This window comes from Rhyacophila brunnea, unplaced genomic scaffold, assembly GCF_057557595.1.
Source record: "Rhyacophila brunnea isolate RB1 unplaced genomic scaffold, BYU_Rbru_1.0 scaffold_23, whole genome shotgun sequence".
NCBI lineage: Eukaryota > Metazoa > Arthropoda > Insecta > Trichoptera > Rhyacophilidae > Rhyacophila > Rhyacophila brunnea.
Window position 1 is genome coordinate 21,879,084 of NW_028232893.1, and position 14,862 is coordinate 21,893,945.

The window sequence follows — 14,862 nt, forward strand, 5'->3', positions numbered from 1 at the left end:
GACGTGTCTGTACTACGCGATTTACCACGAAACCATAAGTAACCATATAATGTAACCTGCTAATTAAAAAGGTTTATGGGTTCTCATCAAAAAGTACAGATATTTTCCTATCCTAACACCGTCCATTGTACATTCTCTCACGTAAAAGGCAGATAAAAGTAACTTTTTCTTGTTTTCATTTGATATTAGATATTACTTTCGCTTTCGTAAGATAAATTAGTAATAAAATGTAGATAATAATGTTTCGAGAAATGTCTATTATTTTTGAATTTCTTTTTTACGATTATGAGTAGGGATGGCAATACCGGTATTTAAAAACCGCTGTTCAATTATTTATCGATTCCCAAATAGGTACCGGTTTCAAAATTCCAATATATCGGTATTTTCGGTAAAGAAAGCATACACGTTTATGTTTTTCGAAAATGAATTTAATGTTATTTTTTCATCACTCACTACTAGGTATATTGCATATTAAATTTATTGTATAAGTTTTATGCTGCCAAAATACAAATATATTGACTAAACCAACAGAAGTTTACTTATAGAATTGTCACGATTCATGATGAATTAATATATTTCTAAAAAAAAAACATTCGTGGCAAATATTTCCAAATATTCTATAACTATTGATCCAACATTGATAGTACATTCAACAAAGTTAAATTTGAGAATTTTTTTTTTTGTACCCGGACTATAGTATTTGTAAAAATTCGCAGTTCTAAAATATTATGATCTTTCAATTCAATTTCAATTTTTACATTTGTGGACATTACAAATTATTAGTTTAAGACGTTCGCAACGTGACATGAAACATTTTTATAAAGAAAAAACGTATCAATAAAAACGATAAAAATGAAAATGAAACATTTACGAAATCAGTGAAAATACAATTATACATCTATATAAGTTGAAAGAAGTACACCCAGTTTGCTGAGGAGACCCTATTTTAAGAATTTATCAAATAGCGTCCACCTAAACTCATACTCACGCAAGTGGAATATATCAACACCCGAGGCAACTTGGTCGGGCATAGTTATCGCCCTCCCAGTTGGCATTACCAGTGGCAGGTTGGTTCTGCACCTTGGTAGAATAAACAACCGATGCTCTCTATTTCTAAGATAGTTATCAGGGACACACAGGTCAACACTATATAGGTAGTTACTTTAGGTTACTTTAAAATAGTGTTTGAAATAGATTTTAATAGCTTATTTATTGATAGGTACCTACTTCTTTTTTCCTATAATATGTTTTGACGAATACCAGTATTCAATAAAAAATACCGGTATTGATATTATAATCATTCGGTATTGCCATCCCTGATTACGAATTTCACCGCCAACATATAAAATAATGATAAATTTTATAGACACTTTCACTGCGTTGGCTGTGTTTTTTGTTGCTTAAAAAACTGTTAATAATAATAATATTATAACTGCATAATAAAGGTACAGAATTACGCGCGAAAGTTTTTGTTCACACTCATGAAATTAGGGTCAAACAACAAACGTTGTGTCCGCTAAGATGGTCATTTTTTCATCTGAGTTTTCTTAGCAAAATGATTTCAAATTCATTTTTTTTTCTTCAATTTTTTCATACATATTGTGGACATTACAGATTATAAGTTTAAGACGTTCACAACATGGCATTTAGGAACAAAGAAATATAAAACAGTATTACATAAAAAAGAGATAGATCAGTATATAGGTCAGTGCTCGAAATGGAAAATTTCACGAACAGGAACGCTGTATAATTTTCCGAAACTAAGTACTTATGCTAATCCTTTCTTTACGTACGTACGTACTTTTGATATAAAAATGCAACAATAAACTTTAAACTTCTTACGTGGATCTATATTGGGCAGGTTGGTAAGGATTGTCAGCGCCGCAGGCGAAATAATCTTGTTTTAACAAAGTATACCGTCAAAAATTGTATTATTCTTTATTTTTACTTTATCTACCACTATAACCAGTGCATGATACCTCTACCACCACTCGTCACTGATTATAACTTACTGTCTCATTTGGGATAGATTAGTTTGTAATTAATTAGTCATAACAAACAACATATCCACATAAGTACCTTATAGATTCAAATTAAAAAAATATTTACGTACTTATAGAAAATTTTACAAATTCCATTTAAATACGTGCACAGAATATCAAACATCAAGAAATAGTATTAAAATAGTCTTTAAAAAATAAAGAAATAGTATTAGAAAAAACAGTAAGTGCCTACCTATACCAAGAATTTATAAAATAGCGTTCACATAAACTCGTTCTCACGCAGGTGGAATATACGATTATCCGAAGCGATTTGGTTGAACATAGTTATTTCCTGCCCAATTATCTTTAGCAATTATTGCACCTTGGCAGAACAAACAACTTAGATTATCAAGAAAGTTATAAAATAATATATAATAAAATCAATACTAAGTACCAATAATGGCAGAGTTCTCATTTGTACTGGGTAGATATAAGTTGGAAAAAGTACGTAGCCTAAATACCTAGCTCTCTTTTTAACTTTCAGAATACAGTATGTAAGCATACGTCTTGAGAAATCAATCGGATAAAACCATGGATAGTATCCACTATCCACACAGCTTTAAAGGATTCTCAAAGATTTATTTTGAACCTTCTCCACTATAAGGGGCATAAGGCCGTACCTACATCTAATAAAAGTTTCAAGTCATCCAAACAACGTAAACATAGCATTATTTGTAATTAAATTACCAATGGTGTGTCATTTTCATTTATATAAGATAAAACATGACGGAAGGTGAAACTCAGGTTGCTAAGCGCGATTCTTATAGAATAATATAAAATTGTCATTAATTAGTACCTACTATATTCAACATTATAAGGACTAATATTGTATTGTATGCATCTTATGTTACAATGGTGATGCTTTGGTTACCACTATTGTAATATACATCTACCACCGTATTTATTTAATAATCTATGACTAACACCACCTAAGATAATTAGATGTCCGCACTGGACACATAGGTACCTAATTTGTTAGTACCTACTTATTCTAAACGATTCAATCTATGTTGTTTGTCCTTCCCTACTCACATTATTATTGCCATGGAAATGATAATAGGTACCTACATACAATACAGATATTATGATAGTCGTACATTTTTATTAAAGGATATTCCTATATTTTTTTTAAACAAATTTACAAACAAAAATTAAGTAAAAGTTCTCTCCACACTACCTATGTATTATTTCTATTATTTTTAAAGTCACAAGCTACAATGCATGTAATAATAATTGTAATACAATAGGAACGTCCCAAATAAATAAACTCTGCAGAAGGCTATTCAATATTTTCTGCCCAAACCATCAATGGCCCAAACACATTTTTGTAGAAAAAATCATTCATTATTCATTGTGAAAATTGGGGTTTACGACTTATCATAAATATTTTTTTAACACAAGTCAAGTTGTTGAGATGATAATAATTATTGAATCACAGAACAGATGTTGCCACTGTATTGTCCACCGGAAAGAATTCCTAATGTTTTAGCAGATTTACACGAAGTACCTACTACGTAATTAAGTGAGATCCCCGGGGTTCCAGGGGCTAGCTCAGGTGTCCATCGAACCCCGGATTCACAAAAAAAAGAAATTCAAACGGTTGGAGTGTAAATAAAACACGGTCTTTCGTGCTCGTAACGTGGTCTTCTTATATTTTACATTTTTAGTTTTACAAATTACATTTGGGATTTTTACAGTTGTAGTCGTCAGGTCCGTACCTATCGGAAAGGGGACGCTTACTAACATCCTTTTTTTCTTTCTTTTTAAATTCCTCGTACCGACGCCATCCAGCAAAAAGGACTCTCGTGATTGGCCAAATTTTATCGCGTGATCTTTGATTCGGCGAATCACGAGCCTGACCCTGGCGCCGGCGCGCGAGGATTTCACGCACAATGCGCGGCAAAATTTATTATATTTAAATCCTTATATTTAGTCTTAAAATTATCTCTTTCATCCATCATCATTTTTACTTTTTAAATTAAAAAGAAATACTTACGTGGTTGAGCAAGGAATCAGATTAGATGTTTTATGAAGCCGTTTCTAGAGGTCAGGGTTACGTTTCGACTTAAGCTACTAAATGATTATTTTACACCGGGAGAAGCCCGCCTGTAACAGGGGTGTATCATAAGCCTTCATTATTTTTATAAATATCCACAAAATTATCAAATTGTGCGTGTGGCCAGAATTATCTTAAATCAGTTTGGATACCAGCGACAATAGTATATAGGTATATATGTAATAATATAATTATGTAAAAATGGCGAATTTGTATCCCACAGGAAAGTACTTATTAAAAACGATAATTGTAAGGGTGATTATCCACTTAGTGTTACGAAGAAAAAGCGAATTTAACATAATAGACTTTTTAAAATATTATGTTATAAAGCCTATTATAAGGAAAGTATTCATCCACAGGTAATTAATAAATAAATGTCAAAGGTTAAAAATTCTCCTCCTGTAATAGTATTTTGGTTAATTCGCCATTTTTACAATACACCGACGATATAAAGGTATTCGTATCGCCTGCTGAGAATTTTAACTAACTTTTAAGAGAACAAATTGTTATTAAAAAATATGTTCAACACAAAGTTAAAATTAAAACACAAAACTTACCAGAAGCAACAAAATTCACTTACAAAAAAGTATACTCATCATGACCTATGGCAAATAAATGAATGAATGTAGTAGTTATATCACAAGATTTATTGTACTATAGTCGCAATTCAACAATAATGTAAATTACAAAACAAATGTAAACATCGTAAAAAGAGGGGTTTACGACACGTCATAAGCTTTTTTTAACAAAAGTTAATTGTTGAGATGAATACCATCTGTTGCCACTTCAATGGTTATTGGAGTGAATTCCTAATGTAATGTAATGTGGTTTTAGCAGATTTACACGAATTACCTACTACTTTATTATACCTTCATTATTTTTATAAATAACCACTCAATATCATTTTTTAAATGATCAAATTGTGTAGGTATGTGGCCAGCGTTACGTTACCTGCGACAAAATATTTTTCAATAGTTTCGGTTAACACGTTTCGCCTGATGACATTTTTGACCAACTTTTAGAACAATTTTTTATTAAAAAATCAAGTTAAACACACAGTTAAAATTAAAACACAAAACTTACTAGAATGTAGCAAAAAAACACCAAACTAATAATATAAACAATTTTGTTTAGAAACGTATTTATATCTTAAATAATACAAAATATTTTAAAAGGCAACTAATAGGAATATTATAGCGGATTGCACGAGTCAAATTATCAAACTTTTTTGTACTAATTTAACCATCGAAAACACAATTCATTCACCCGAAAATAAATGGCGAAGTAATAATTTTTGTCACTCCGAATAAAATAATATAATAAATTAGTAGGTAAGTAAATTAACAATGCGTAAGTCAAAGGCAAGATTGTATTGAGATTTGAAATGTTTCATCCTTTAGAAATTATTAAACAATGTATACTTTATTTTTTAAGTTTTCAAATAGTGTCAGCAAGGCACATTTTTTTGGGTAATAAAGTAATTTACGCTTGCAGCTGGTTGTTTCTTGTTATTTAGACAATGCATTTAGGCATGGACATATCGACACAAAATAAGAAGGTTAATTTAGGTATGTCATAATTTTTATTTTTAACCCTTGCACGCCCGGCATAACATAACTTCGTTAATTTTTAATTTTGAGAAAAATTTTAAAAGATACATTCATATATAATTATCTCAATCTAACGAACCGCAACGCAATTTTAAATGAATCCACGAGCCGGAACGGTATATTTTGGAATTCCACGAACCACAACGGCGCTCCGGTGCGTTCCTGTCCATTCCGAGCGCTGATATAGGTAGAGATAGATAGTAAGTTATTAAACAGTAGAAATGTGTAAATACAAAAAACCCGCAAAAGTACCCGTTACTAGCTGCATAAGCAGATATACGCCAAGCGGGGGTGTTAAGGGGTGCAAGCACCCAGTGGTGAAAGGTGGAGGTAGGCTGTTAGTATCCAACATAAATAGTGCACAATAAACTTTACCAGTCAAACGTATTTGTTTTCATTGAATTAAGATTACAATATATAGATAGTGTTTGTTAGTTTTTCAAAATCTATTAAACCCTGCCTAATTCAAGCCATAGTAGATTTATAGTCATTAAAAAATTGTTTATCTATAAAATTATGCCATTACTTAATATAAAATATTTAATAGATTATGGTTTACTCATCAGCAACATCTTCTTGGCTACGTGTTAAAACTGTGAACTTACATGCTCCTCCCATTTTTCCATTATAAACTAACAAGCTCCTCCCATTTAGTCGACAACAGCGCCTATAAGCGTAGCCAAGAAGATGTTGCAGAAGAGTACCTACTAACCCACACTATCTGTAATATTATGTATTCTTAATTAAACTAAAACAAATAAGTACGACTAAAAAAATTTGCACTATTTTTATCGGATCGCCCATAGGATGCCTAAACTATTATGGTTTGGTTGAGGCAGGTTTTCATTTTAAAAACTAACCAGCACCATTTGCAAATTGTACTCTTGGTTCAATGAAAATAAATAAATTCTAATGGATTTAAGTTTTGTACTATTCCATTTGAGTCTTTTTTGCGAACCAGGTATCGCCTACAGGCACTGACTAACTTAAATCCATTAGAATTCAAATTCCATCAAGTACCTTCGGTCGTTAGTATTAATATTGAAAATAATTAAGTTTAGTGTGCACTATCTATGTCGAATCAACCACGGATCCCCACACTTTCCGGGTACATTCCCCATACTCAGACACTCCAAATTTTGAGTCGAACTACGAACTTCTGCCTGCAGTTCAGCTATCAACTACGGAGTGCTCATCTAAGAGTTATTGTGACCTGTTGCATCGACAAGTGGTTATCGAATGAGCGTGGCCTTACGGTCATAATTAGTAGGTTCGTTAGTGTCCGTTTGTGTCGTCCATGGTGTCTTGTCTTTTAGATATGCCACATCTGAATACTAGAGCAATCGTTGGATACCTCGGATTGTTGGATCAATTCATGAGTTTTACTGACACATGCCTTACGTGTCATAGAACGTGTCCGGAAGCTTGTACGTATGCAGTTCGCCGTATCACACTTCACCGTGAAATGTTGTATAGGAAATAATATATTATGGCGGTATATTAAAGACCTTCCAACCTCTTTGGGTCGTATAGTACCTACTGACATAACATTCATGTCGGCTTACACTTTACAGGAAGCCAGCAGCAAAGAAATTTTGAAAATAGCCGATATACTGGATTATTTGTTAGGTTAGGTTTTCATTCTTGAATTCATGAATTTAGCCAAAATCAACTATGAAAATTGAATTAATGTTCATATTGAATCTAATAAAATTGGAGACCGTATAGTATACGGTCATCTCTTTCCGATAAGAAAGCTCACGGCGAACTGTGCCACTGTGAAATGCTTTACGTACAATTTACATGTAAGAATGCCGAAAAGAGTGGGACCGATCGTTTGAGAAGGCTGTTCGATAGCCAAATCATCTGGGTCGTGATCCTCAATCATAAGGTTATGACGAAGAAGAATAAGTAATATGTGTCGCTGAGTTTCAAATCCTGCTATAACACTTTTTTGAAATAATTAAGATATATATATATATCGTTGTATTCGTTATTAAAATCTCTACATGAAAATTTTGTCGCCTCTTTCAAAAGCCGCTATGATTAACTGTCATTTATGAAACAAAATCAATGTGTCTATCAAATCCCGCTATAACACTACTGAAACATTCAGAAACCTTTTTAGTTCAAAAAGTTTTTATTGATTTTCTCAATATAATGAAAAAGTGTTTTAGCGGGTTTTGAAACTCAGCAACACATATTCCTTTCACCAAAATAAATTGATTTGTTTTCCTGGGGTGGGGGTCTGGCCTCAATCAGTTATAGATAATATGTTGACAGCTATTTAGAGTTATAAACCCACCAAACCTCTATAATGGAATTTCGTCACGTAAATAAGTCAATCTCAGAATTGAGACTCTCGATCTAAATGGTCTACTTTTGTTTTCATTGCAGAGATCAGAGACCGTAAACGCCTTTTCATCCCGCGATGAACTGCCGCTGGAGCTGGCCCTGAAGGCACGGTGCACTCCAATAGCTACAACACTGGTGGAGCACTCTGCATCGGCTGATGCCGGCCTGGCCAGACGAGGGTTCACTCCGCTGCACAGGGCCGCGAGACAGAAAGACGCATTCGCAGCTGACTTCCTCGTTGAAAATGGTGCAGACCCCTCCCTTATAACGAGGTAATTATTAATGACAATGTTTTTGTTATGTAAATCAGTGATTCCTAATAAGGTACATAAAAGAACCGCAAATTATATGTTAAACGTCATGCCGACAAGTTAAATGCTGACCATTTTTGCGAATGGCAAACTGTTTTGTGGGCTCTGTGAATCCTCCTCAGCATCCCTCTTCCGTTTTCGGTAGTTTTATTGCTTTTGCACGGGAGTTAGATCCGTTTCACACGGGACACCTGTGTCCAGCCACCAGTGTGTCGAGATGCCGCATTTACATGTCATGTTTACACGTGCATTTTCTTGTTATGGCCGCGGTAATACATACTATCAGCAGTAAATCTATGTACGTCTAAACACGGGGTGTTTGAGCGGCATTCACATTCATACACCTTACAGCACAACAGGTGGCAATTCAAAAATCTATTACGATGGTTTACTTGTGTTTATAACTTTTCTGATGTCAAATGTATTTAATTTTGTTAATTAGAGAGGACGGCGATACAGCATTGCATCTCATAGCCTCACATGGGCCCGAGACATCCGATGACGGTTCGATGGAAGAAATGGCGAAAGTTGCAGAGAAAATGCTCGCCAAGGGCTTAGATCCCAACCGACAAAACAAGAAAGGCTTGTGAGTATTTCGAATAATTTTTCACCACCAGCTCTGCAATAAATTATATTAGCGCCGGCAGCGACTTGCCTGTGCGGTATGGCACACTTTTACTGCGCTTTTCGGTTTGCGTTAGCTACAGTTTTCCTGCCCATACACACGGGCTTCCCGATACAAACGGTTTGCGCAGGGAAGCTTGTGGTAAAGCATGAGCGTGTAGCGGCGCCTTAGCTCTCAAAAAAGATTATTGGAACCAGGAAGGAAGGAAGGTAAAAAAAAGTAAAACTTAGCTGGCTCGCACATCTAAAGTCATCTCATCTACAACATGTCATGACATAGTTATTATTCACAAAACGCACATTACCAAATGGAGCTCGGCACATTGGTGGAATGCGACATTTTAATTTGAAAAAAAAACATCTGGTGTTGCTAGCAACAAATTTCATCCAACCCACGCTGCAGGTCGCTTGCTGTCAGTGCTGCAGTTATGCCTGCGCAAACCGCTATGAGTCGGCCATTTTAATTCAAACGTCAAAGGTCGCCGTATCTCGTACAAAATGATAGTCGAGCGCATAAATATTTACTTTGTCCAAGAGATTGAAATATATACGTGCATATGTGTTGCTAGATTTCAACATCAGCCAAGTCCATAATAGATGAATAGGAGAAAAACAGCTTTTTGTTTTCTCAAATATACAGTCACAAAGGTGAATTTTTATATTATTTCGAGTATAGAATATTTAAAATTAATAAATTCCACATTTTGATAATGCAGAAATGTTAGAAAGCAGTAGTTCTTCAGCAATTCACAAAAAAGGCAAAAATACCTAAAGGTGGACTTGGCTGATTTTGAAATGTAGCGACACATATATGATTATACAAGGAGAGATCACTTCAGAAGATTTCTGCGCTCAATATATAATAATCGCTGTTTCGGTGTCTGATCGCATTTATGTGCAATGACGTTTCATTTTTTTGACGATTTTGACGTTTTGAAAGGTTGCTATCGTCACTGTCGCTAGGCTCATATATGCGCAGCCGGCTATGCAACTTGAATGCGGCAGTACACGAGGTTTGATTTATGGCTGTGTTGCAGACAAGCAAGCTTAGATGTGCAAGCCAGCTTATGGATCTGGAATTTGTTACTGATTAACATAATATTAAGAAGTCACTTCCTACTTGCGTCTTTTTCTATAATATTATATAATTAGTATATTTATATATGTTACGCCGATTGTGCGAAATTGAATATTACATGAAATGGGCAAAATTTTGCCTAAATCATAAAAACTGCAAGCCCGTTACCTTATTCATGAATTAGACAAAATATCTGGAGAGTGCGTGAATTCGGCAGTAATTTTTCTGTCTAGTTCATGTCTTGGACAAATTAGATAGTAGCGCTACGGTGGTATTTTTTGCAACTAAACGTGTGAAATGCTCGTGAATTGGTAAAAATATACGTATATTATCTATGGTCAAAATAGGTGGTCGCGCTCCGGTGGTATTTTTTGCAACTAATCAAACTAACCAAATGAAATGTGTCAGATGTCATTGATTATAATATAAAAATATACCAATCAATAACTAAAATGACGTTCATATCCATTTACTATGCGCAAAAAAACTAGAACTATAATATGATAACAGATGAATTTTATTAAAAGGTATTTTCGCAATTTGATTCGTGCTTGGGTATCGTACATGCAATGGTCGATTGTACGTTTTTGATAGTTTGTTGACACTTGTTAGCTAACCTCAAAATGGACATTCAGTTGAATAATTCAGAATTTCAAAACCTAACCTAACCTAACCTAACCTAACCTAACCCAACCCAACCTAACCTAATAATATTATATTATGTCCAATTATAACTAATAAAATCATCCGTATTAAATTTACTTTTTCTGCTGTCATGTTGACAGTTTAAGAATTCCATGCCCTGGCGACTTCATGTACTCGGCAGAAAATTTACCTTATTCATGAATAAGGCAACAGGCTTGACTATTACATGAATTAGCCAAAATTTAGCCCATTTCATGTAATAGTCAATTTCGCACATTCGGCGTAACATATACATATTAATTTTAATATTTTATTTTTCATTTCAAATAATTTTATTGAAATAATTCTTACAAATTATAATCAAACCACACAAAATGATAGATCTATTAAAATGAATTCAGCTAAGATTCATCGCATCAGATCACATTGATAGTAGAAAAATAATACAAGATAAAAAGAACTTTTTATTTACAACGTTTTTAAATTTTCTGTTGAATCATATAAACTTGACTTGACTAGCTTAAACGATCAAAAAAAATTGTAGGTAATTGATAGAAATAATACTGAAATGTCATTTTGACATGTCATCCTCATTTCCATAGTAACGCATGTATATATTAATAATTTAGTTGCTAGGACCCCAGACCCCTCTAGCAACCAATAATGGTGTCGAAATAACTTTTCATACAAAACAGAATTAACTGAAATGAATTCAATTCTACTTAAAGATGGCTAAAAGTATTAAAAAAATGCATTGGCATCGTGTTCTGTTATATTCTAAAAGTTTCAAATGTCTAGCTAGTCGGAAAGTTAGTTAAAAATCGATTGCAAGATTTGTTCCGGACAAAGAACCACTGGACAAATAAGAATACGAGCTAAGAAAAACATTGTAATAAAACTGCTGTCAGTAAACTATAATTTTCAAACATACAGTTTTGTTTTTCTGGTTATATCAAGCTGATTGTAATCCGCTTCTACTGTATATGGGAACGTGCATAATTATTCTTTATGACCATTACGGTGACACTGATATGAAGGCTGTAATAATCCAATGATTCAGTCATAAATAAATAATGTCGTTAAATAATAATTGTTTGCTATTGCGTCTTCTCAACTACTGGTATTTTCAACTAATGAGTGTCTTTTTATTTGTTTAGCACTCCGTTGCATCTGGCGGTAATATCGAGAAACCAGAGGATATTTAATCTACTCTTGAAGCAGGAGAAAATTGACGCAAACATACGCACCATGGATGAGGAACATTCTCCGTTGTTCTATGCACTCGTCGACGACATTGACAGTAAACCTAATAGGTCAATATCCAACGGCTTTGACCCTTTCGAATCGCCAACTTCTGACGATGGAAGTAATCCATTCGGCGACGAGACACCTCCGCTGGTGGATCCAGTCCAGGAAAGTGAGAGATCGAGGCTGGACAGAAACGGATTTGCGGCGAAGCTCATCGTGAAGGGGTGCAAATTGAACCCCGTGTACTCGAACAATTGCGATAATCTATTGATGCTGCTGGCAAAGAAGAAATGTGAGGTAAATGACTCATTCTTTTATCGAAGGTTGTCCAGTAAATTTTAGTACATCTTCTTATCCTGCGCCAGATGTATTAGGTGACTGACAGCTTAAATGTTGTGTAGCCAACATAATCTCTGATCTCTCCTGCCCTCTACCTTTACCTACAATGTGAGCAGGAGTAAGTCATACTTCTCATTGCGGATAATATGACCGAATTTTGCAGCCTTTCTGTGCTTGACGATACCTATAAGCTTTCTTGGTCTCTTGGGTTGTCTTAAAACCTCATTAGTAATTTGATTAGCCTAGAAAATCCTTATCGGATATATACGATATATAACCCACGTTTTGAAAATTACCAGTCTTTCGATGGTCTGTTCCATTAACATTATATAGGTTTTGACGTTGTACACCCATTAATCTGTATAGATAGGGTAGTTTTTCATATTTTGTATTGAGGTATTATAATTTTTGCAATAAGTCAGTTGTAATAATTGTTACAATAAGTGCTATGTTTTAACAGCACCTCTCTTAGCTGTACCAACAGCGTGATAGACAATTTTGACTGTTTAAACAGCTAACTTATTGTAACAATTACAATATCTCAATACAAAAATATGATAAACTACCCTCGATAGCCGCCGATAGCAGTCTTGTGTATAGAATAGATGCTATGATAATATAAATAAACCATCTACTATAAAGTTTAATAAATCATTCAATTTATATTCTTGATTTCAGGATTCGGCTCTCTTCCTCTGTGAGCACATCACCGGCTCAATGGATCACGTCAACTCGGAAGGTTACTCCGCTTTGCACATAGCTTGCTCGGAAGGTCTGGCTAAGCTTACTTTGATGCTTATCGAAAAGGGCTGCAATCCTAATATTCAAACATCGTACGGGGAAAGCGCTGAAGCCGTATATAGGTTTGTTTATATTCTATATCTGTGCTTCAATGCAAAAATACATTCAGTGTCTCTAGCCAAAATAGTTTGGCTTTTTTAAAATCGTTTACACTTTTGATTATCTTCAGATGATGCTCATGGATTAATGGAAAGAGTATTTCTTCAATTAGGCTAGCAGACGCGACCGAAATTAGATTATTTATTTTGCTTTCCATTTTTATAATAATCGACGTCGTCAACCAAAGAATTTTGACTATAAATAGAAGAAACATAATATATATTACGTTATTTCTGTTATGACATATGAAATTATTATATTATATTGCATCCATAGACAATATTTTGAACAGAACCTAACCTGCTAACCAGAGATAATAAATAATAATATAATAGAAAATCCACAGAGAAAACCACTAAAAACAAAGAGTTTTGCTAACTGACAATGTTCGTTTAAAGGTTCAAAATGTGCTACAGTATGAGAGTATCAAATACCAAGAAAAACGACATTGCACACTTTTTTCCTGTAGCGGCAGCTTACTGTGACAGCACGTCACAGCACATAACGTGATCATAGTGTATTTAAACCATTAGGTTTATAATATTTTAACACAGAATTTCTGACAGGTTAAGCAAAGTCAAAATGAGACCAATGAAAAATCGCCATGGCTGCTATCATTCGTTCTTTCATTATTTCCAGGCAAACTCCACTCCATATGGCGGTGATGAACAATCACGAAGAGCCGATAAGGGCAATAATCGCGCGGAAGAAAGCCATGGAGAGCGGCGAAGCGGGTGACAAGGTCAACAACTCCCTATTGCCCAACTTCAACTTGAAGAATTCGGACGGAGACACTCCTCTTAGTTATGCTCTCAGTGAAGGTAATTTTATAGCATATTTTTTGCAGTCTCTCGTATTTTATAAAATAAATGTTATAAAACATTTGATAAAACATCTTTTAATACCAGCTATATTCAACTTTTAGTTTTGATATTTTGATGCCGCAAAATTACATATCAATTTTTATTATCGCATTCAGATATGAAACATAATTTATAAAATGAAAAATTGATAGTTTTGACAGAAAATATGACGTAGTTAGAGCGACACCGAGTGAGAGAAAACGATGCAATAGGCTTCATATAAGAGCAGTCAGAAATAATAGCGGTACCAATAATTAAATTTACCCTATGTTATCCATGCACAGTAGAAGGAATCGCAATCTGCGCAATTTCAAGGTTATGTTGTTCCACTATAATGTATAATATACGTATTTCTTCACGCATTTCATTGATCTTTACCGGCGCCAGGATGGCAATCCTCCAGTTAGCAATCGCCTAGATGGCATTGCCAAATTGTCCCGTTATCGCTTTCCTTCCTTATAAATGCAACTCAAAATTATTTGTGTTTTGCTTCGTCAGGTCGGCACAATCTTGTGGCTCCGTTAATAGAAGGCGGGGCAGATGTGAATGCTCGCAACGGAAAAGGCTTCACCCTTCTTCACCAAGCCATCATGAAAGAGGACTCCAAGACCGCCATTTTCCTACTCGATCATAGCGCTGACATGAATGCTTTGTAAGTTTGTTTTATCTTTTTATCTGCAGTAAAACCTCGTTAATAAGAACACGGATAATTCGAAATTCGCCGTAATTCAAAATTTTCACAAAAAAGTCCCTTGAACATTATTTTCATATAAAACTATACCTTTAATTAG

At 34.3% G+C, this 14,862-nt stretch overlaps 1 protein-coding gene across 1 annotated transcript in view; it reads left to right on the top strand.

Annotated features, from left to right (window-relative positions):
* LOC147069716 (ankyrin repeat and FYVE domain-containing protein 1) overlaps positions 1-14,862 on the top strand; it is a 111,960-nt gene that overhangs the window by 88,562 nt on the left and 8,536 nt on the right. The window contains exons 6-11 of the mRNA XM_085950667.1: positions 8,106-8,335; positions 8,817-8,960; positions 11,879-12,266; positions 12,987-13,171; positions 13,848-14,029; positions 14,570-14,723. Of these exons, the coding sequence (XP_085806793.1) occupies positions 8,106-8,335; positions 8,817-8,960; positions 11,879-12,266; positions 12,987-13,171; positions 13,848-14,029; positions 14,570-14,723 (1,283 nt within the window). The remainder of the gene's footprint in view (positions 1-8,105; positions 8,336-8,816; positions 8,961-11,878; positions 12,267-12,986; positions 13,172-13,847; positions 14,030-14,569; positions 14,724-14,862) is intronic.